General features: G+C 43.5%; 1 protein-coding gene across 3 annotated transcripts in view; it reads right to left on the bottom strand.

The window, feature by feature from the left end:
* The window catches only part of LOC138590855 (single-stranded DNA-binding protein 3), a 42,802-nt gene extending 21,688 nt beyond the window's left edge, over positions 1–21,114 (bottom strand). For all 3 annotated transcript variants that reach the window (XM_069661255.1, XM_069661256.1, XM_069661257.1), the window contains exons 1-4: positions 20,851–21,114; positions 11,370–11,442; positions 10,614–10,675; positions 5,539–5,623 (exon numbers count right to left, since the gene is read on the bottom strand). In XM_069661255.1, coding sequence (XP_069517356.1) covers positions 5,539–5,623; positions 10,614–10,675; positions 11,370–11,442; positions 20,851–20,906 — 276 coding nt within the window. In that variant the 5' untranslated portion in view covers positions 20,907–21,114. The remainder of the gene's footprint in view (positions 1–5,538; positions 5,624–10,613; positions 10,676–11,369; positions 11,443–20,850) is intronic.
* Between the last annotated feature and the right edge of the window lie 464 nt (positions 21,115–21,578).

Below are 21,578 nucleotides of genomic sequence, written 5' to 3'. Positions count from 1 at the left end.
GGCTCTGGGACAGTGTGATGAGCCTTTCATAGACTGAACCATGAGGGCCTGTGTCCACTTACAGCGTTTTTGTGCTGGCAGCCCCTATTTACAAAACCAGTGCAGTTTAGCATCGTCAGCGCCTTAAGCGCAAAAGCCTTCAGCATCAGCTGTTTTCTGTCGCTGGCTCACAGCGCGCTCAGTTGAAAATAGTTCACCTTTAGAACACCGCTGCGAACATCAAAGGCACTTCTCCCTCACCGACCAATCAAAATCAAGAAGGGGCGGGACTTCCAATATCAACTTTAGCCCTTTTTACACTGTGGTTCCACCTCAGTGTAACGAAGCTCGGCTGTCATGTTGCCTTTGTGATTTTACACTGGACCAAGCAACACCGGCGTAAAGGCCAGGCCCTAGTGTGTGATTGACTGACTGACGGTACTTTCAGAGCCGTACAGAGAGAGAGTTATTTACACAGACGCCGTTTCACCTGTTACTACCTCCGATGCCAGCTCAGAGGCGGCATCTCGCCCCACTATTCAGCCTCCGTGCGTTTCACATAGAAGTCGGAACATAACAGAGGTGAAATAATCCCACCTTTAATTGGCAGTGTTTGAGGGGCTTTTGTCAACAACAACAGCAGACGGTACAATTTCCAGGTGTTTCCAGCAGCTGCTGCTGACGCCGGGAAAATGATTCCTTTTCCTCCATTGTTTCTATGTTTTCTTTGTAAAATTTCCTTGAACAAAAGCAAAAATTAAGCAAACAGAGCGATTTTAAAACAGACTTAACGGTCAAAACCAAGGGAAGCGGAAGTGCCGTCAGACAGCTAGAAACAGTAAGCGCCGGTGAGAAGTGCTCTGAAATTGGGGGCTGCCAGCTAAAAGCCATTAGTGGATGAGGGACCGAAAATCGTGAAAATAATAAATAAGTTTCCTCTCCGTTCTACAATGTTTATTATTATTATTATTATTTATTTATACAGGTAAACCTGCTATGGTTTACCTGTCTTCATCACCACCAGCTGCTTATTTCATTCAACCATCACCTGCTAATCCGATACCAGTAGTTTGGATGGACTCTAGGCTTATTTTTAAAGTTAAAGCTGGGTTCAGGTATTCAACAGTGTATCATAGAGATGATGAGCATCTACACTAACATCATCAGGAAGCATTGCATTGTATGAAATTTATCAGCCTAATGGAAAAACAAGCGGCAGTGATGTATTTACGGACTCAGTCGACTGTTCACACCAAGTTAGCAATGACGACCTCCACACAGGTGAAATGTCTATTCTGTTGATAACCTTGTGAACCTTCATGTTTCACTCCTTGAGTACCAAAATCTCCAGGTTGGGAAATAAAGCCTTTTAATTCCAATTTGTAACATTTGTGTTTCAAAAAGTGGATTATAGGAGCGCCTGTTTAGCTCAGAGGTTAAATAGTGCGTCCCACATACAGAGGCTACAGTCCTCGATGCGGCGGCCCCAGGTTTGACTCCCACCCTCTGCCCTTTGCCACGTGTCACCCCAACTCTCTCTTCCACACTAGCCACTGTCCTCTCTGTGTCAATAAAGGCTTAAAAGGCCAGCAAAAAAAGGGGACTAATAGTTTGGAAATTATGCAAACTTCAAGTCTGATTTGAATTGAAGCTATTAATAGAAAGCAGTTAATTAAACCAGCAAATTAATTCATGTACGACATGATGTTTGAATAATGTAATTCAAGTGTATTAGTGTCTATTAATGCAGCTGCTTTAAAAGCTAATGGAGCTAACAAGCAGACATGCATCTTGAACACAACATGAACAAACAAAATTAACTGTTTGACCCAATTAAAGCCTTTTGGCGAACGTGTAACGTCTTCAACTAAACATGATTCAGAAAAGAGCCTGTCTGACAATGTTAGAAATGTTATTGATCAAATTAAAGTTGTGAAAACCACAAAAATAAGCCTGAATCAGATGCTTAAAGTGATAGCATACTTATAAACAAAGCTAAAGCCACCACCGAGTCTTCCTAAGGTGTCATAGCTTTGGGAAAAAGTCGCCTCTAGTGTACCCACAAACCTTTGCTGCACCCAGCAGAGGGAACTGTGATAATGCCTGTTAAATGCTGGCTTGAAATCTAGCACTCCTCAAAAGACCGAGAACTCTTTTGAGCTGAGGTGAAATATTGTTTTTTTTCTCCTCTCGATGTCTCGAACAGTTTCATTCTTTTGAAAGCGGTAGAAAAGGACCTGTGCTCAGAGACTCGCCTCAGGGGGCTGGAGCCAAAATTAAACCGGTCCCGTCTCCTTCGCTTTATCACTGTTAGGAGCAGCAGACAGCAAGCAACCATGAAGCACACGCACCTACATTTACACACACACACACACACACACACACACACACACAGGGTTAACTGGCACTCTGGCACTGAGGGTGTGAGCCCCTCCACCCTCCCTCGACGGGCGGGTTGCCAAAGATGCCCCCCGTCCAAAAATACACACGCATACACACACACATGCGCGCACACACATAAATCCCTGGCTTAGCCTCGGCCCAGTGCTGGGATTACCGGATTAGAACTCTATTCCATTATCTCCCCACACTATACAGCACACACACACACACACACACACAATGCCACACTGTCTTGGCCGGAGAGGACAGGCTGAAGACAGACGCACAGTGTCAATCACAACACGACATGTACACACAAGTGGATACAGTTACAGTAGGAGGAAAAAAAACACTTATTTACAGTTTTATTCAGCAGTATGGAGGAGCGGGTATTAGTGAGACCTGAGCCCCTGTGACAGCAGGCGGCTGCCCCGCTGAAGTGTCCTCGAGCAAGACTCCCTACAAACTCAAGAAAGGCCGTCTCATAGCTGACCCCCGACGTGTGACCTTTGAGCAGCAGGCCAGGAGAGAACAGAAAAATGATCCTTAAAATGCCGAAAAGCATCAAACGTAAAGGTTGGACAGAACTTAAAGTCACATGGTTTATCAAAAGAACTGGATTTTATCGCCTAAAATCATTGAGGTCATGATTCCCAGAATCCTCTGCAGAAAGTTTGGGCACCACGGTCCTGCAAGTAACACTCGATAACATCACTTCCAAGATGATGGGGTAGATAACAGATAAAAACTTTAAGAGAAAATACTGCGATTCCCATGGTTCACTTTGGCTAGAGCTTCAAATTCTGTGACATGATACGCTAACGACAAAGCTTCCTTAAAACACAATCTGCAGCTTATATCCGTTTACTTTAGTGGGTCCTTTTTGATTTAAGTCTACAACTGTGGAGCTGATTTTTGTTCCCAACTGCAACAACAACATGTTATTGAACACACTGATTGCATGGACGAGCTTATTCTCCTCACAGCTGTAGCCAAGGATCATGGGAATCGTCCACCATGTTTAGCTTCCCAACTAAATATTTCTAGAGATAATAAAAAGGTGAGGACACCATATTAACCTTTACATGATTGTGACATCACACAAGACAGTGCTGTGATTCACAACTACAACCGACACTTCCTACTTTCAAAAGGAGATGGGCAGCAGTTACTTCAGCTTGGATGCCTCTGGTCTATTATTTTGGTTTACATTTCTGTAGATCTATACAGGTAGGTATGTACATGTCAATCTATGTGCGTGTGTTTGCGTAAGTATAACTACATGTATAAGTGTAGATGTGCATGTGTATTCATGTTGTGCTCTCTGTACGGGGACGCCTCATCTCATGTTCGTGTGTATGTCAAATGAAGCCCAATCTCAAGGTGATAACGTTTTCTTTTTTACCTGTTAATTGCCTGTTGCGTTTAAAAGTGGCAATAAAGTAAAAAAAAAAAAAAAAGAGAACTCGAAATTGAAGAATGAAGAAAAAGTGTCTCATTCTTATCCTCCATTAGGGCTTTGAAAGACTCTTACAGATGTGTGTGCGGTCAGGAAGCATTTTTTTCAATTTCTTATCAATTAATCTGTCAACTATTTCCACAGTAATCCTGTTAACTGTTTAGTCTGTTAAATGAGAAAATGACTCATCACAATTTCCCAGAGCCTAAAGTGATGTCTTCAAATTGCTCCTTTAGTCCAACCAACTGTCCGAAAAGCCCCCAACACACTGCTGGCAGGGTGGAACAGCGCCGTGTGCACAGTATGTGTACGTGAAGCATGCACCGTCTGTTTACACCTTCCGCAAAGCTGGGACTCTATGTATAAACACACTCTGGCTTTGCGCCGGCATTGCTTGGACATGCACCATGTCAGCCGTGACCAGGGAAAGTGATGTCTGGAAGTACTTGGACAAAAAAGACGACGATAACGTGCTGTGCAAGATATGTGGTGTTACACTTGTATGTCATAGAAATACTAGTTCGATGCGGAACCACGTGCGCTTAAAGCACAAGGAGAAGCCAGCGGAGACAGACAACAGGCAGTCTCGTATCACACCATTTGCTAGCCCTGTTAGCACACGTCGTTGTGATGATACCAGCACAGAGAAGATTAGCCTGCTAATAACGGACATGGTGACTGGAGAGTTTTGTGGAACAAGAAGGCTTCGTGAGCTGATGGCGTTGCGGTGCGGTGGCCGAGATGCAATGTAAAAAGGGCGACATGTTAGCAGCTGGAACAAGCAGATGTTTAACATTTGAGTAAAAATGACTTTAACAGTTAATTGAGCATTAATAGTTGAATAGTCTTTTAATAGTGTAATCATTACTAGCTTGTTATGACGCTGTGAGGTGTAACAAAAGAAAATAAACTGCTTGCAGGTTGCAATATGGCTTCAGTGTCAGTATCATCTTTGCATCTGCAAAACTTCTGAACAGCAAAATGTGACCCTAAAAAAAACCCATCTGTGTCACAGTTAGATTAGTTTTAATTTCTCAGTTTGAGAGGTGTGTCTTATTTATCGATACAAGTCAGAAGCACTTGGGCTGATGCAACACATCTCCCTGTGGCAGCTGAAAGAATGAGTCGATTCATAGCTGTAGTTTCTACATACATCGTGAGGATTTTAAATGTTTATCTCCAGGTGTTTGAGTGTTGCTCAGACAGAACAGGGACTATTTCTTTTGAGGCATTTTGCCTTTATTTATAGGACAGCTGAAGAGAGACAGGAAATGTTGAGAGGAGAGACAGGAAATGACATGCAGCAAAGGGCCGAGGGCGGAAGTCGAACCTGTAGCCGCTGCGTGGAGGACTGTAGCCTCTGTGTATGGGACGTCTGCTCTACACACCGAGCTAAACCATCGCCCCAAAACAGGGACTATTTCATTACAATTAAATGATAAATAAAATATTAAGACATTAAATGTGAAGTGAAATTGGTTTGTAATCAGCTGTTATTTCTGTTTGTTGAAATATGTCAACTAATGGTAACAGTCCCTGTCCAAATGACCTTGTGGGGCACATTATCCTCTACCCAGACTTATGGGTGCCACTCCAAGTTCCTCCTCACACACTTGACTTCTGATTGAGACACACATGTAAACACGCACATATTCTGACACAGACATAAGCACACAAGTCCGCAGCGAGTATAGAGGGAAGGCTTTAAAGTCACTTACATAGTCATGGAAGGCCTTGGCCTCACTGGAGTGTTCGCATGTCTCCCGTCGGTCAGGAGCCGCACAATACAAATCCCAGAATACACTGTAAGAGAGGGTGAGGGGGTGCAGAGGAGAGGTCAAAGGTTACCATACAGAGCAATACAAGCAAATGTACAACAGCTATTCATAACCCATTCACACACTCTCGCTATCTCTCCCGGCGCTCTTAAACGGCCTCTTACACACTTGAGCGTCACTGAGAGAGGGACACAATGCCAGACACAACGCCCCCCTCAATCAACCTCGCACTCACTCAAAACACACGCACACACTTGCACTACCACACTTTCATGGACCTTTCATTGACTGCATCTATTTCTGAACCCTAAACTTTGCAGAAAGGATAAATGTAAGCAGACACTCGAGCTTTAAGACGCCCTCTTGAAGAAACGGCGTCATGGTGAGTTAATGTGCTCGTCATTTCAGCCCCACACACACAAACTGTTCCTATACAAGCTTCTGTTTCTATCTGAACACACACATTTAACGTCAATGCTAACTGCTTGTGTGCTACCTGTCTTAGGGATCTTAATTGAATCACCGTCTGTGCATTGATTTAGTGGAACTGCTATGAGCCAGGAGAAACGGCAACATGGCTAACAAGGGGACTGATCAGGCAGCTGCTCTACGTATACACACACCTCTGCCCTTAATGAGACACAGTCATATTTTTGAGGCTGAGTACAGTCACATGATGACATCACATCTTGAGCTCCAGATTGAGCACTTTAAGTTGAAAATATGGATAAACGTCATCTAAAGAAAGTCTCCACTTATCCTCCACCTTCCTCATGATAAGGATTAGGGCTGCACGATATTGGAACAGAATGACGCTGCAATATTGTTTTGTTCTGCAATATTTATTGCATTTATCTCAGCGACTCCGACGCCAGCATGAGCAAGTAGAAAGAGTTCAGGTGCAGTGACAGGTTTCTAAAATTAATACAAACAAACAAACATACGGTACGTCACCTACTATTTCTAACGTGTTCAAATGTATGTTTAATCAGCGTGATCAGCTCGGTGTCGGTAACTTTTTGAGGCGAAAGCTCACAATCTTTTACTTCCTGTTGACTCCTACACCGCTAAAAGTAAACACACCGCGGTACTTCGGCTCCGTGAGCGGTCCGTTTATGTAGCCACGGCATTAACGAGCACCGGGACGAGGTGCCGCTGATAACGGGAATACTCTCACTTATTAGCCACCTCGTGTAACGGAGCGTCTGCCTCGATCATCCTGCTGATCGGTGACGGCAGCAGCGTCGCGTGCTTGTTAACAGTTTATAGTCAGATGACACAGAGACTCTGCAGAGCAGTCAGTTCTCTGTGTGTAATATGATATCAGATGGACTTTTCCTGTAGATTTGTCATTAAAAACAAGAAACAGGCAAATCCGAGCAACGATAAAATCCCAGTTAGACGTGTTTCACTTCATTTCGCACATCCTGCGATGTGACGAGTGCACATGCCGGTCGCAATTCTTAAACGATATATCTTGCAAGCTTAATAAGGATGTCAGTTAAAAGACACATCAACAGAAATCTCTAAATGTAATCAAAAAAGGGAAGAAGAAGAAAAGGAGGAGAAATCATTCCCCCTACTGTGTGCGCGAAGTTAAAGAAGAATAAAGTCTGGATCAATAAATGGATAAAACCTGCTCTTCCCTCTTTAGTTTGAGCCTAAACACAACATCATTTTATAAGACTCTTTATTATATTTCCTGTACGTACAGAGAAAGAAGCCACATCTAGATTTAAGTCCTTAACTGAACAAGAGATCAAACTTATCCTTAGTTTAACGGCGGCTCCCGAAATTACTATTCTGTTCATTCATTTGCTTTTTATTAAAACATGCCCTTGGTCTAATATTGCTGATGGTGCTCTCCTGGTCTGCCGTTGATTCGTCTGACTCAGCAGAGCCACCCCCTGAGGTGAGAAGTTACACTGGATATTTTACTTTTTAAGAGAATTTAAGGGGATATTTACAGTCTGTAATTCTTAAATCCACAGGTGTTTAAATGTGTGTTCCTTTGTCATGTGGGCAGAAGATAGAAATCAGCAACACGGTGAATCCAGTTTGTAGCTGTGCTCTAATATTTCATGTTGAATGAGCGAGTGTGAATCATAACATTGTGTGATAACAGTTATTATTGGTGTTTTACATGATTAAGTGTTAGACGTGAGTGATCCACACGTGCACTAGGCGTCATTTACTCAAGTTCAGACATTTTTAATAGCAAAGACTTTGAAAGAACGAGTGGTTTATCTTTCAAGTCTTATGTAGCGAGTTATTCTTCTTTAATATGATTTCAGTGATGAGACAGGTGATATCCTCCTGTCAACAAATACCCTAAAAGTCCAGAACTAATGTCGGTGCCAAAGCCTCACTACTTTATTTCTCTGTACTCAAGACATTTGTAGTTCTCCATCATCTATTGATGACAGTGGGATTTGTAGTTTCAAATCCAAACTGCTGTCGTGTGGGGGGAACCGCGAGGACAGAGGGGCGCGCACTAAGGGGATCGTCATGTAGAACGAAACGTTAACCAATTGGGAAGCAAGCTGACCAAAGAAGCAACTCTTCCTGCTCGTCGTCCGCTATGTTCGTTTACACTAAAGTCACGTTTGACCGTGTGAGATTTAGCGAGATTTCCAGTTTTGAGAGGCGAGTTGTTGCCATGTTAATTTTGGCTAATTTTAGATTTAGTCTTCAGATGAAAATACTCATTAGTCATTTTTACCCTTCATAGTTTTAGTCCAATTTTAGTCGACGACAACTCAAAACATTTGAGTCCAGTATCAGTCAATCAAAAGTCACATAACCCGCCCTCCAGTCTCCCTCTTCTCCTTTTTACTTGTTTGTTTCAGGTCAAATTAACACTTTAAAATGTTCAGCAGATTCATACAGTAATGAACGAAGAGGGCGCAGCATCTAAAGACACTGGATTACTTTGTTATGCTTGGTCCTAACTTTAAACAGTCTGACTGGGTTAACAGAGAAAGTTCATAACCATCTCTGTGATACCTGTTACCTCTACCTGGGACTTGAAGCTTTAAAACATTGTGGATCTTGAACGTCCGACAGACCACCACTAACATTTCAGTCCCGTCAACGAAAACAAAACAATTGTCTTGTCAGTTTTTATTATCAAAGACTTGTTGTTTTAGCTCGTCAACGTCTTCGACACAGAAGAAGAACATTTATCGTCATCATTTTCGTTAATGAAATTAACACTAGGGATGGGGACGAATACTCGTTGTTGTACTTGTTGTTGACGTCATTATTCGAGTAACATTACACTACTTGCGCACCTGTTTTCGGCTAAAGTAGTTTAACTTAGTTACACGCACCATGTCAGCCGTGACCAGAAAAGTGATGTCTGGAAGTAATTTGACAAAAAAAGATTGCTGTGAAGGAGAAGCCTGCGGAGACACACAACAGGCAGTCTCGCATCACATCCTTTGCTAGCCCTGTTAGAACACATTGTTGTGATGATACCAGAGCGGAGAAGATTAGCCTGCTAATAACGGACACGGTGACTGGAGATATGCTCCCATTAAGTGTTGTGGAAGGAGAAGGCTTCTGTGAGCTGATGGCGTTTGCTGGGCCGGAGTACGAGCCACCATCACGGCGGACAACAGCTACGAGAGTGGAGAACATGTGAGTTACGTGTGAAGCAGCACAGAACAGAAGTCCGTACAGTCTGCTACCGCTGTGACGTTTGACAACAGACTGTTACAACGTTAACTGAACGGCCTGTTAAGGTTGCTTTCTATTGTTGGAAATTTATTTACATGAATGTGAGTGTAAGATAGTAATGCTCTCTTACAGGCATATAGCCTACTAGGTCCGTGTCCGACGTGTTTTTTTTAACTGTTAAAAATACACAATTTGCGAGTACTCAATTTCTCATTAGGCAATTAGATTACTTGAATATTGAGATAACTGGAAATGCCCATCCCTACTCCACACACTATAGGAACAACATTTAAATCCATCATTATTTGTCGTCATGTGTGGGGTCTCTCGCACCAGCCCTAAACGGTCAACAGTGCAGCTTATCTGCTGCTAAAAAGGCCCCCAGCAGAAACTCTATTCAGCCCATTTCCTGTTTTGAAATAGTCTTCATTGATCTTTAATAATTTGTATCTTCAGTCAGAAGAAGTGAGCTTTGAGGGCCACACAAGCTAATGGCTAAAAGGAAAGGTGTAGCATGATTACATTTGAAGCAGAAGATATTCCTCGAGGACGGTCACAGCAGTTGAAGCCTTACGGTAAAACAAATGTTGTGGCACCTGTAAACGTCACGTGATTTCCTGCCTCATCTTAAAAAAAATAAGTCAAACTTCCGACCGGGCTTTAGATGACGACCCCTAAAGGTCAAACCTTAGCCAGGGGCAGAAATGACAGGACGGGGGAGGAGGAGGACAGCGGAGGTTGAGGTGGCACAAAGGAAGATGGAATGCAAAGGGTTAATCTGCTAAGAATCCCTCCAACACATGAACAAAGGAGAAAAGTGGGAGGTGGGGGGGGCACACAAAGGGTGACGAGAGGGGGAGGAGGGGGAGGGGAGCAGAGAGAGGAGGGAGGGGGTCCATTCCCTAACCATCTGGATCTATTGTTTCAGGAATGGGGGGTGAAGGATGGAGGGACTGGAGGAGGGGAGAAGACGGGGAGGGAGGGGGTCACGCCCTCTGTGAGTCTGGTCAACCCCAAGGCTGAGACTCTGCTCAACCTCGTACCTATGGACGCCATTTTTTTTTACATGAATGAGGAGGATGATCATGTTAAAATTAGAGCTCAAACGAAGCTACTGTTGCTTACTGTGCCGATGTAATGAATAATGTAGGGTCACAATAGGCATCACAGTCCTATCAATGGGTCTGTGTGTGGGAGGGGGGTGGATATACAGCCCGAGACGTGTGCTTTACTTTACCCACCACAGCAAATAAACCAGAGAGGCCTTCTGTATCAAAACAAACAGGACAAAACAAGCGTCTTCATACAGGAGGAAAAGTGAAAGTGACACTCACCACCACCACGAATGCAGGAATCCGGGAGGCTCCCCTAATGTAATATTCTTCTCCCATCGAATCTGAAGGAGAGCAGAGGAGACAAGAGAGCAAGAAAAGTCACTTGCAGCCACTAGAGAGAGAGAGGATTATGTCTGCAGGTCCAGAGGTTAAGAACATATAATCAGTCCGTCTCAAACTGTCAATGGCCTCGGACGCGGAGATAGGCATCTTTCCGGCTCTGTCAATCTCCATCTTCCTGACTCTCATCCTTCTGCGTGCCTTTTTTTTTTTTTTTACATCTGAAGTGTGTTTTGAATGAAGGGAATAGCTAAATCACACACTATCATTAGCCTGTCTGCATCCAAGTGGGCTGTTAGGAGGCTTGGAAATGTCTAACAAAACTATATTTACATGCCGTTAATGTCTGCCGTGTTCACAGATAACTGCACCGTTTGTTTTTACGCTGATGATCCTCCGCGGCAGACAGCGAGCATGATCTGCTGTTACTTTATCCCACTTCCTTATGAAAAATTGATGCAGCACCTTACACTCGGTAATCGTGTTTAGCATGTTTGCACTGACGCCACAAGTTGTTGTAATCATCCACTGGGTTATAGTTTATTTACAGTCTTTTCTTCAGTCGTCGAGGCCCCACGTGACGCGTGTTTGATGTCCTTGCTGAAGGTTTTTCACACATCCTTTATCTTTCCTTCTCAACTCTGAATAAACTATTTACACGCAATAAACTGGTGAGAGTCACTGACGTCATCTTACCTCAGACAGGAAGGTCTGTGCGGACTTCTGTGCTCCCACATGTAGCAGGTACTCGTACACATATAACGCTAACCTGAAACACAAAGAAAGACATTTGTGAGTGAACAAATTCAGCTTTCCTTTTTCTCATGACCAAAGCAATGTCTGTAACAATTAATATATGCACTTAAAGGGAAGTTTCCTTCCTTATTACTGTCTCTCAGAGTTAGGTATTGAGCATGAAAAATGCCTGCAGATGTGGGTGATGGCCACAAGCGTCAATATTAGATGTAGTTGGTGGCCCAGAGGCTCTTGGATCTGTAGTCCGTAAATTCACTTTTATTGCAAATAAGCTAAAAAACTATTCAGCCCAAAGCTTAAAATGGTACTTAACATACATGAAGTTTATACGATAATTATATATTTTGCAGTGTGTTGGCTGACACACATTCAGTGTCATGTATTTGAGCAAAGTTTCCACTTCAAGAAATGCAGCAGAGCAAAGCAAGGACCGCGTCTGCTCAAGCCCAATGCATCCTGGTACATGTAGGCACTAGGACTCAGGCATGATGTTCGAATATTGAATAGTCACGCGACTGTTACCTCTTCGTGAAGGAGACATATTTTAGCTATGCAATCAACATTCTATTATTCTAATGTGTGTTCGGAGCCTCTCCTTCCTCCTGAAACGAACAAGCCGTTTTGCCATTCAAAGGTGAGACCTTAGCCACGATTGGCCGACAGTATTTGGGGGAGCGGCTGCACTGCACTGTCACTCCAAAGTTGTAGAAAACATGGCTGCTCTCGGACCGGTTATTCGGCCTTATATGTACGAGCCAGAATCGGCAGGAGGTATCGGAATGGTGAGTTCAAATCTTGATAACAACTTGACAACAAGCTCGTGCAAGAAGGCAGCCTGAGGTGAATGACGATTGGTCGATTTCAGCCAAAGCAAGGTTGTACGTAGAAACCTGCAGCTGTTCTGAACGGCCCATTTCAGATTCGACCTTTTAAAAAATGTAACTCTGGAAAAACAGACTTTTTCACTATGAACAATAAACACCCGAAACCCATGAAAACCTGAGAATATCCTTTTAAAATATGGCCCCATTGTTTTTCTGGGCGCTTGGTTGTAACACAATTAAATAATAATACAATAAACAATAATACAATTAAATAGCAAAAGAAGAAGAAAGCGATGTGAGAGAGTTCTGTGAGGAACTCCTTCGAAAAAAATGTAGGAAAATGAGGTGAAGTGCAAACTTTGCCAGGTAAAACTAGCATATCATGAGTCTACAACAACTATGCACAGTCATTTGAGAGTCAAATAAAGCGTCTGCGTGTGTTAATAACGGTCGAATAATTCCCAGTGAGTATCTTTTTATTTTTGCTTATAATGCCCATCCCTACGATCCACCCAGCTTCCTCATTCGGTATAGCCCATTCTGAGGAATTTACAGCTTCAATTTACAACATGAACCGTCAACACTGATGGACATCCAGGTAAAATTAAGATACATTTCCCTTCAATGCCCTCTTTTTTGCTGGTAAGATGTAATCGGGCATCCCACTTCATTTACAACAGACACACCTCAAGCGGACCTGCAGGAGCCGTTTCCAACCAAACAGTCCGAGACCCCGCGGGCGTCTTGAGCTCAGAGTTTAGAAGTATTTCAAGGCAAAAAAGATATTTTTGTGCTTTTGTGTTTCTTTTTTAAACACATCTCAAAAAAAAGAAAGTGAAGATCAGGTATTAAAAGACCAACAATGGATTAAAAAAAAAAAGGTTGCTTCAAGGTTTTGCTCGGAAATAACAAAACAGAGTCACGCTGTTCTGTTAAATGTACTGCTGTGTGACAATGTTTGAATGGAGTCTTGAAAAGAGACACGCGGAGAGGTGACAGGAGTGACTGAAGGAGCCGAAAAGTCAAGACATAAACTATTCAATGATTTAGCAAAGAGAGGGAAAGGTTACACTTTGTTTTCTTACTTGACATCCTTTGACGCAATTGAGAAGTGAGCTGCACTGCTGCCATGTGAAGATCAATGACACTCTGCTTGCAGCATGAATGAACGCTGTACAGAAGTTATGCAGTCTTAAGGCTTGTGATTAGCAACACTGACTCCTGTTAGCTTCGCTTTGAAAGTTCCTGGTTGGCTATTAAGAACAACCTTAGGTGCAGGGACTTCTTTGAGGTAAGAGTAACTAAAATTGGCTCAGGGCTCCTGTGGTTAAAAGGCAGGTGAAGCTCCAGAGTACCTCTAAAAAAAGGTTCTTGGATACCTGGAAATTTCCTGTGTTAAAAAAAAAGGGTCACATCATCCTGGCAGAAGCTGAAAAACACCTGCCGAGCCACCTGTATGAAAACTACCGTCTTCTGTCTGAACACGCCGCATGACAGCAGCAGCTGCATACAACAGGAATCTCCACTAATTCCTACAATATTTTAAAAGCTCTCGACGGACTTTTAAAAATCACTGCTATCATATTTGATAACAGCAATCCACCGGGGTCTATTAACACACACAAGAACCATGCTGTGGAGTGGGAAACCCCCATTGGCCGTACATTGTACTCTAACGCCTTCACTTAGTCGTGTTTAATAGGCTGTTAATGGACCATCAATCGACCGGCGGCGTGGATATGACAGTGGCCCATGTGCCCAGAGCAGACAGTCCTCTGACAGGCCAATAAGGTCCTAATGAGAGGGACAGTAGCTCAGTGTCATCGTCCCCATCATTAGTCAATGAACCGATCAATGAAACATGGTTTTTGGATAATAAGGCTGTTGTGCAGTTTGGTTTTAACCACAAGGAGCTCAGTTTCAGTTTCTGTCTGTAGCTGAATGGTTGGATGACTCTGATGTCTATCTAAGCCTCTTAAGGTGATACATAGCTGGATTGTTTGTATAGGAAGCCTGTTGAGCTGTGTTTTCCAATGCATGTATCTATAAGGGCTGTGAACTGGCAAGAATCTGGCAATGTGATAAGTAGTTTGATACAAGGGTTATGATGCAGGGCTGCACGGTGGTGCAGTGGTTAGTGCTGCTGCCTCACAGATAGAACGACGAAGCGGGCCTTTCTGTGTAGAGTTTGCATGTTCTCCCCGTGCATGCGTGGGTTCCCTCCGGGCACTCCAGCTTCCTCCGACAGTCTAAAGATATGTTCTGTAGGTTAACTGGTGACTGTAAATTGCGACTGAGCGTGAAAAGTTGTCTGTCTCTGTGTGTCAGCCAGAGTGTAACCCTGCTTGTCACCAAATGACAGCTGGGATAGGCTCCAGCCCCCCCACGACCCTGAACAGGGAAAGCGGTATAGATAATGGATGGATGGAGGGTTATGATTAGGGATGCACAATATTGGATTTTTTGCCGATATTCTCCAACCCTTTTTGCACGGTTTTTTTCCACCTAATTGCAGAGAACATCAAGTCTCCTGTAGTGGAATTGATATCATGCCTACTCTTATTGTAGTGGCCAAAAACTGCCATTAAGCAGACATCTTGCACCCTTCTTCCCGCTTGAGGCGTCGTACAAAAAGTCATGTGTCTGAGCGCACCTGAATGCAGCATCCCCCCTGAAACTTTGCAGTGAGGCAGACATGCCCAGACTTGTTTACTGCACCTACTACGGAGACATCAGTGATCGCCGACGGACTGTTTTTATCGTGTGTGCGTCCATGAATATGTAAGTTAGTTTTGCACTGATGTTTATGTTACTCTCTGCAAGCGTCGGCTTTGGCCGCGAGTGTATTTTCGGCGTGTTTGATGTTGTTAAGTCCGGTAAAATGTGCGAGAATGTGAGCTAACTGTTAGCTAGTTAAGAGTTGTGAAAGTTGTTTAACTTCTATTCACTGGCAGGCAGTGCGAGCGCCCACTCGCGCTGAGTTAATGTCGTAGCATTACGTCAAGCTTTTTTAGTGACTCATTGAGCATTTGGGCATAATTAAAGCCTTGTTTTATCGTTGGAAAATGTCGGCAGAAAAGCCATAATCTGCAGATACCGATTACGTGCCGATAATATCGTGCATCCGTAGTTATGATTCTGTATTTTACAGCACACAGCGATGTTGTAGCAATGTCTCCCATTTTAAAGGCCTGTGTTCTTTGGGTTGTTGCAAGCAATATGTGCTTATTTCCTCTTTCCACAGATTACATTATGATGATGCAAAGTTTTAAAGAACATTTCTGGTATCAAAAAACAAAATATCGCAATATTCAAGTGTGTAGATACTTTTTACATCACTAGAATCGTGCAACCACAAAACAAACTGCTCGGGAATGAATATGGGAACTCAAAACAAGATAGTACTCAGCTACAACGACCTCATAGGCTCAATCATTTTCAGTCATTTATCAAGCAAACATGCTGGATGTATTGATGACTCCAGGTTCAATATATCAATAGGATATATTATTATATTCTCAACCTTTTTTGATGTTTATTTTTCTTTTTATTAATGATGGTTTTATCAATGCAAATTTTGATGTATTTGTGTTTTGTCATAAACACTCATTCGGCAAACATTAGGTTAAAAACACTGTAATTTATGATGAATTCTGGAAAAGAAACCCAAATACAAATCCTAAAGGGGGATGGTGAGGACTTTCATGCGAGGGTCAGGACTATAAGTCTCTCATTTAGTTACCATTTCTGCTGCATGCTTTGAATCACCCTGCATATGGGAGCGACAGAAGTGGCAACAACTGCTGTGGTGTCTTCTGATGGAGACCCGATCTGTGCCTGACCCGTTCCTACTACTAATGTTATTCAGAAGTTTAAAATATGCATTGTTAGTATGCAAATGTAGTCTGCTAAAGATATGAATAGGCAAATAGATGATAGCAGTGGGTTGGAGACGATGGTCGCTACATGATCACACCTTGTCCTTCACGTAGACACAACACAGTCAGGAGACATTTTTTTAACATCATAACAGCAGACGGGATGACAGCTGGTAGATTTAAATGCAGGCGCCTCAAGAATTTTATGATGCAATGTGTTTTTAACAAAGCAGAGAGGATCTAAATCCAAAAGCTCTCGTGCTCTGACGCATGAAAAGCTCTGCTTGGATGTCAAATCAATCTGCCCTTCGCATACAACTCATTACACACTGATGCTAAATGGGATTCGGGACATAGGATAACTAAGTTTGGAGAATGCTAATAACTTCAGATAAACTTTCAAGGCTGTTCACAAGATCCCATACAACACGGGCAGTGAAATAGAGCTCCTGTACTACACACTGCTGGTCATTGTGTGTGCTCAGGGGTCGTATCAACTAGCAGCATCTGACCTGGGCCATGATTAGGTTGGATTACTTTGTTAAGCTAGATTGGGTGTAGAATTATGGATCGGAGTGTCATCTTAAGCTAGGGACTATTTTTTTACTTTATGATACCAAAACCTATATTCTCCCCCAATCAGCCGATACCAGTGTCATAGTCTTAACAGTTGCACAATTGTACACAAGGCCTGCTGACCCTGACAGTTCTATGTTTGCCATCGTTGTTGTCTGGCCGGTTCAGGTAAAAGTCTTTGCAACACATGAATAAATACATCTTGAGAATGAATGCCAGATAACTTTCTTTTATAACCAAATTTAACTCCATAGACTTGTCTGACACATGCCTCTCGATTGTGTCCACTGGAGAGTGTTGGAGAAATACCGATTTAAACGTGACACTGCTTCATTCTGTGTTTTTACCCATTTTATATCAGGTCTGTTTGTTTTTAAGAGGAGGAGACGTCTGCCTATAATTCTGCTTGTGAATGATTAACACTTAACTAAACGAGCTAAGCTAACATTAGCCGCAATTTGGAAACATTCATTTTCAACCTAAAGCTCTGACGAAAGTTACATTCTTTGCGAGCGGAATCGCAGGGTAACTCACGATACTTTACGAAGACACGTGGCCCACGATAACATCAGCGATCTTTTCGTGAAACATCACGATATGCGAGTAACTTCTTCGGCTAATTGATTTCTGTTCACGTTACCCTCATTCATGATTGTATTGCACGAGTCAGGACAACGATATATTGCCGTATCAATATTTAGTCCCAGCCCTACACCACACTGTTGCTGTTTACTATCATTACATGATTAATAACCTGGAGTCGGTCACTGCTCTAAGAATGTCGTTACCAATGGCAGCTAATACAGTCAAAGTTGTAGCACAGGGTAACTTGCTGTGTAGTGTGCTGTTTTGGACTTTGGGGGAAAACTGTTGATATTTTGGTCCACTGATAATGGTGTCTGGATCCCAACAACTCTTTTTTGAAATCATTTCAGTTCACTTGTTAAAAGAGACGAAAAGTGCAAAAGAGAGCATCCAAATAGAAACTGAAACTTTGCTTGGTACTCGTGTAATGTTATTCTTTGTAAACCTGCACTGAACCACAGCTGCAGACTGTCCTGCCGAACAATACTGACCGCAGATTAAAGCGTGACACGAGTCCTCGGGTCAATCGCAGGGTTGAACATGCGTTGAGCAGACCTGCGGCTCCTGTATAACAGTGCGTGCGTCTCTCTACGGCGGTCCATCCTGCTCTGAAGGTAATAAATAGCTGAGGGTGTTCCCCTCTCGCAGATAGCCACCAAGATAAGAAAACACACATGAGCAGGCAGACGTCCAGATGAACAAACAAAGGCAGAAACTTCTAAACTTTCTGGACTATTCCACTGGCTAATATTGTTGTGTATCCAACTGCACAACAAATCCAACAGCAAAAATACAACCTGCTGCAATCATTTAATTCAACACAGACAGATCTGTTGTTGTTCAAATGGCCGGTGCTCTTAGGAGACTTAAGACTGCAGTGCTGTTAAGGCACACACACACACACTTGACCACTTTAGCCAGGGGAATCTGACCACTTTCGGAGGCTCCTACCAATTTGTAGGTCACAAAGCTCTGTGACCGCTGGTGTAGAGTGTAAGTCACTGCCACTCGCAGGTCACGCTAGTATTGGGCCACACACAGGTTTTACCTCTACACTTTAACGTCTTAAACCTACAGACTTCCTGCATGTGTGTGGATTTTAACTGTATTGAAAGGCCGGCAAAGGCTCCCAGGAAGCTTTAGGATGCAGCGAGTTTCTGCCTCAAATATTGATACTGCTAACATCTCTCTGTAGACTGCAGGTTTACTGGCTTGCTCACCACACGTGCAGCCGTCTATAGGAGTTTGACTAGCAGGGAATAGTTAAGGACTTGGTCTTATGTCTGGGGATGATAGGAGGATCACACTGCAGATCCCCCCCCAAGAGGCCTTCAATGAAATTTTTATGTGTGGTGTGTGTGTGTGTCTTTTTGTGTGGGTTGCAAAAGGGGCTGCGTGTGCGTGCACCTGGCCTACTGCATTATTAAAGCTCAGAAGCTAGCTCACAGAAAAGGAAGAGAATTTTTGAGTTGGAGGAGGAGGAGAAGGAAGAGGAGCAGCTATAGAATAGTGGCGGAAAAGGGGGAGGATAGACATTTGTTTTGACTGGAACATAAGAGGGTGTACGTCCCGTTTTTCTTTCTTTAGGGGGAACAGTCATTTGTTCAGGGAAGCGAGGCATGATGGGGAAGAGAAGAGGACAGCAGTGGTCATTTTTAACAGCAAGAATATGAAATAATGTAAAAGATAGCCAACATTACGATGTTGTTAAGGTCTGCACCCTGTGAGGTGACCTTCTGACCTCCCTCTCCTCCTTCCTTTTTACGTTCCAAGATGGGACATCAGAGCGTGCATACGTTTACTCCCATAGGGCGAGAAAATCTCCCTCATGTACACCACCGGCACACCTGACATCCGGCCCGAGGCTGCCCGACAAAACCCCCGTCTTTAAACATGGATGAGTCTGCCCTCCATCTCTCTCCGTCTCTCTTCTTGTCTCTTTCTTTCCTCTTCTGTCTCTCTCAACTCTGACGCAAAGCTGAGAGCAGCTGCTTCAGTCTGTCTCAATAATTCAACAGTGAAGCGAGGGATGAGGACTTGGAGGAGCAGCAGAGGATGGGAAGTGAGAGTTAGGAGGCAGATGAAGAAAGACATTAGAAGAGCGATGTATTAAGAAGGGTACGAAGAATATGGGTTCATCACAACACAGCAAAGGGAGGTGTGGGCTTACAGGTAATGAGGCGCGTGCTGATCTTCACGCAAACATACACACGAGTCTGACAACTCTGTCCCACTTCAGTACCCCAACGTGCTGACTGGTCCAAGCAGTCAGAGAGTGAGCATTTGCTGGTGTTCAAACCCATCCACTGTGAGGAATAAAGCATTCACCTGTGTGGATGCACATACCTCTTATTCACCTTAGCTGAAGTTAACAGGAACTACCATTAAAACAGCAGAAACTCTTAACCAATCACATCTAACAAAGTTAAATAAAAGCCTGTATGGGTTAAGTTGGCTTTGTTAACAGCAAAGAAAGTTTCTTGCATAAACTGACTTCTTATAACGAATTGGTGCGTAAAACTTTGTTGAGTTGATGTTCCAGTTTAATTTGAACCTCAGCTGATTACTTAAATGTTGTTTAACGTGCGGCATGTTATCTCCTGAGCGAACAACAGGCATCGAGACGGAGGCATGCAGACAAAGGGATTGGAGGGCTACAGCTCCCCAAGCTAACACCACCTAAGCTTCCTGACAAAACAGCCATTAAAACAGCCTGAATTTATGTCCACTAACGCCAGCGGTGGCGGCAATTACGAGCAGTTTAACGGCAGAACTTATTTGCAGAACTCGGGGTGACTGCTGAAAATCTGTACGGGCCACAAAAGTTCTGAGGAGCAGTACGGAGCTCGTAGCGGCGGCTCTCCGCTGACCGAACACACACACATGGATACAATGTAGCCAGCGCGTGCGGAGAAACAGTATCGCTGTGGAACGTGGAACAATCCTAGAACACGTTCCTGCGCTATTCTGTGACAAAGCCCCAAACAGCTGTATTCTATTTTTACCTGCTACAACAGCGGGGCGACACAAAAGCCAGCTAGCTACAATGTTCAGCGTCGCTCCGAATGCATTGTTCCTAACACAGGGGCGAGATGGAACTGAAGTGGGATCCCCATCAATGCTCCACAAAGACAATTCAGCCCTGAGTGCACATTTTATATGCATTATTACTAGAAACACGTGCAGCTACACGCTCTCCTCTTAGAAGTGGTGCAACTTTACTCGCTTAAACTGCCACTCTCTGTTTTGCATTAAGAGAGAAAGAAGAAAGACAAGAGTGAAACTGGCAGTGTAGCTAGCTGCTTGGGCTAACTTAGCACCCATGCCTGAGTAGTTAGGAGGATGGAAGAGACACCGCGGCACGCAAAGTGGTTAACACAACGAATAAACTAGCACAGCATCACTTTTGTGGCTTGCATATTTACAAAAAGAGCTTGCTGAACATGCGTGCTCCAGATGAAGTGACTGAGCTGCCTCACATCAGTTAGCAAGTTCAGCTACCTAGCACACTCTTCTTGGCTTGCTCTCTGTGTTGTGACAGTGCAATAATTTACTTACTTTTCTCTTGCTTGGCTATCGGAGGGGACCACAGCTCCTTTACCCTTGCCGTACATCTTGGAGGCTGTTCTGATACTTTATTTTATCCCACTCGACACCTGTCAAAGAAAGCTACCAGGAAAACCTACTATCTCCATAGCTACCCAGTTAGTGTTGTCTCCCTATTTCTCCCTTGCGCTCTCTTTGCTCCGGTTTCCTTTTTTTTTCTACATCCCCAACATTGCCCACAAATCAGGCAGGGTTTCAGCCGGGGGGAACTTGAAACAGTCCAATGGTGGAGCTTTTTTTTTTTTTTCAATCGCTGTTCCTGGATTCAGCTCACGCCCCCCCTGTTGTGCGACGGTGGGGGCTTCTTAAAGGTACAGTGTCTTAGTTTTTGTCGACTTCGCTCAAGTTCAAGTTCTCTTTTGGATTCCTTCAAGTTTCAGGCCTTACATTGCATTTCTGTTCATGTACAGTACTAAATTAAGAAAATAAACAGCTTTTACGGATTTTAAACATTTACTTGATCATTATATGTATAGCTGTATCTGTATGGCACCTGTAAATGGTTTTATTTTGTCCTAATGTCGATGCAGAAATGCTCTTGATAGGCCCACATTCCCTCCTGTTTTAGCCTTTGTGCCCCCTGAAGTGCCCCTCTGTTCAGCGCAAGTACCTGTCCTGCAGCGGGACCTGAGGACAACTATAAACGTTGACCTTTACTCCACAAACAGAAGAGGTCGCTC

This window comes from Semicossyphus pulcher, unplaced genomic scaffold (genome assembly GCF_022749685.1).
Source record: "Semicossyphus pulcher isolate SPU_LCO1_2020_fin unplaced genomic scaffold, fSemPul1.0.p SCAF_14, whole genome shotgun sequence".
Taxonomy (NCBI): Eukaryota; Metazoa; Chordata; class Actinopteri; order Labriformes; family Labridae; genus Semicossyphus; species Semicossyphus pulcher.
The sequence above is the reverse complement of the archived record's forward strand: the minus strand, read 5'-3'. Positions and strand labels throughout refer to the sequence as shown.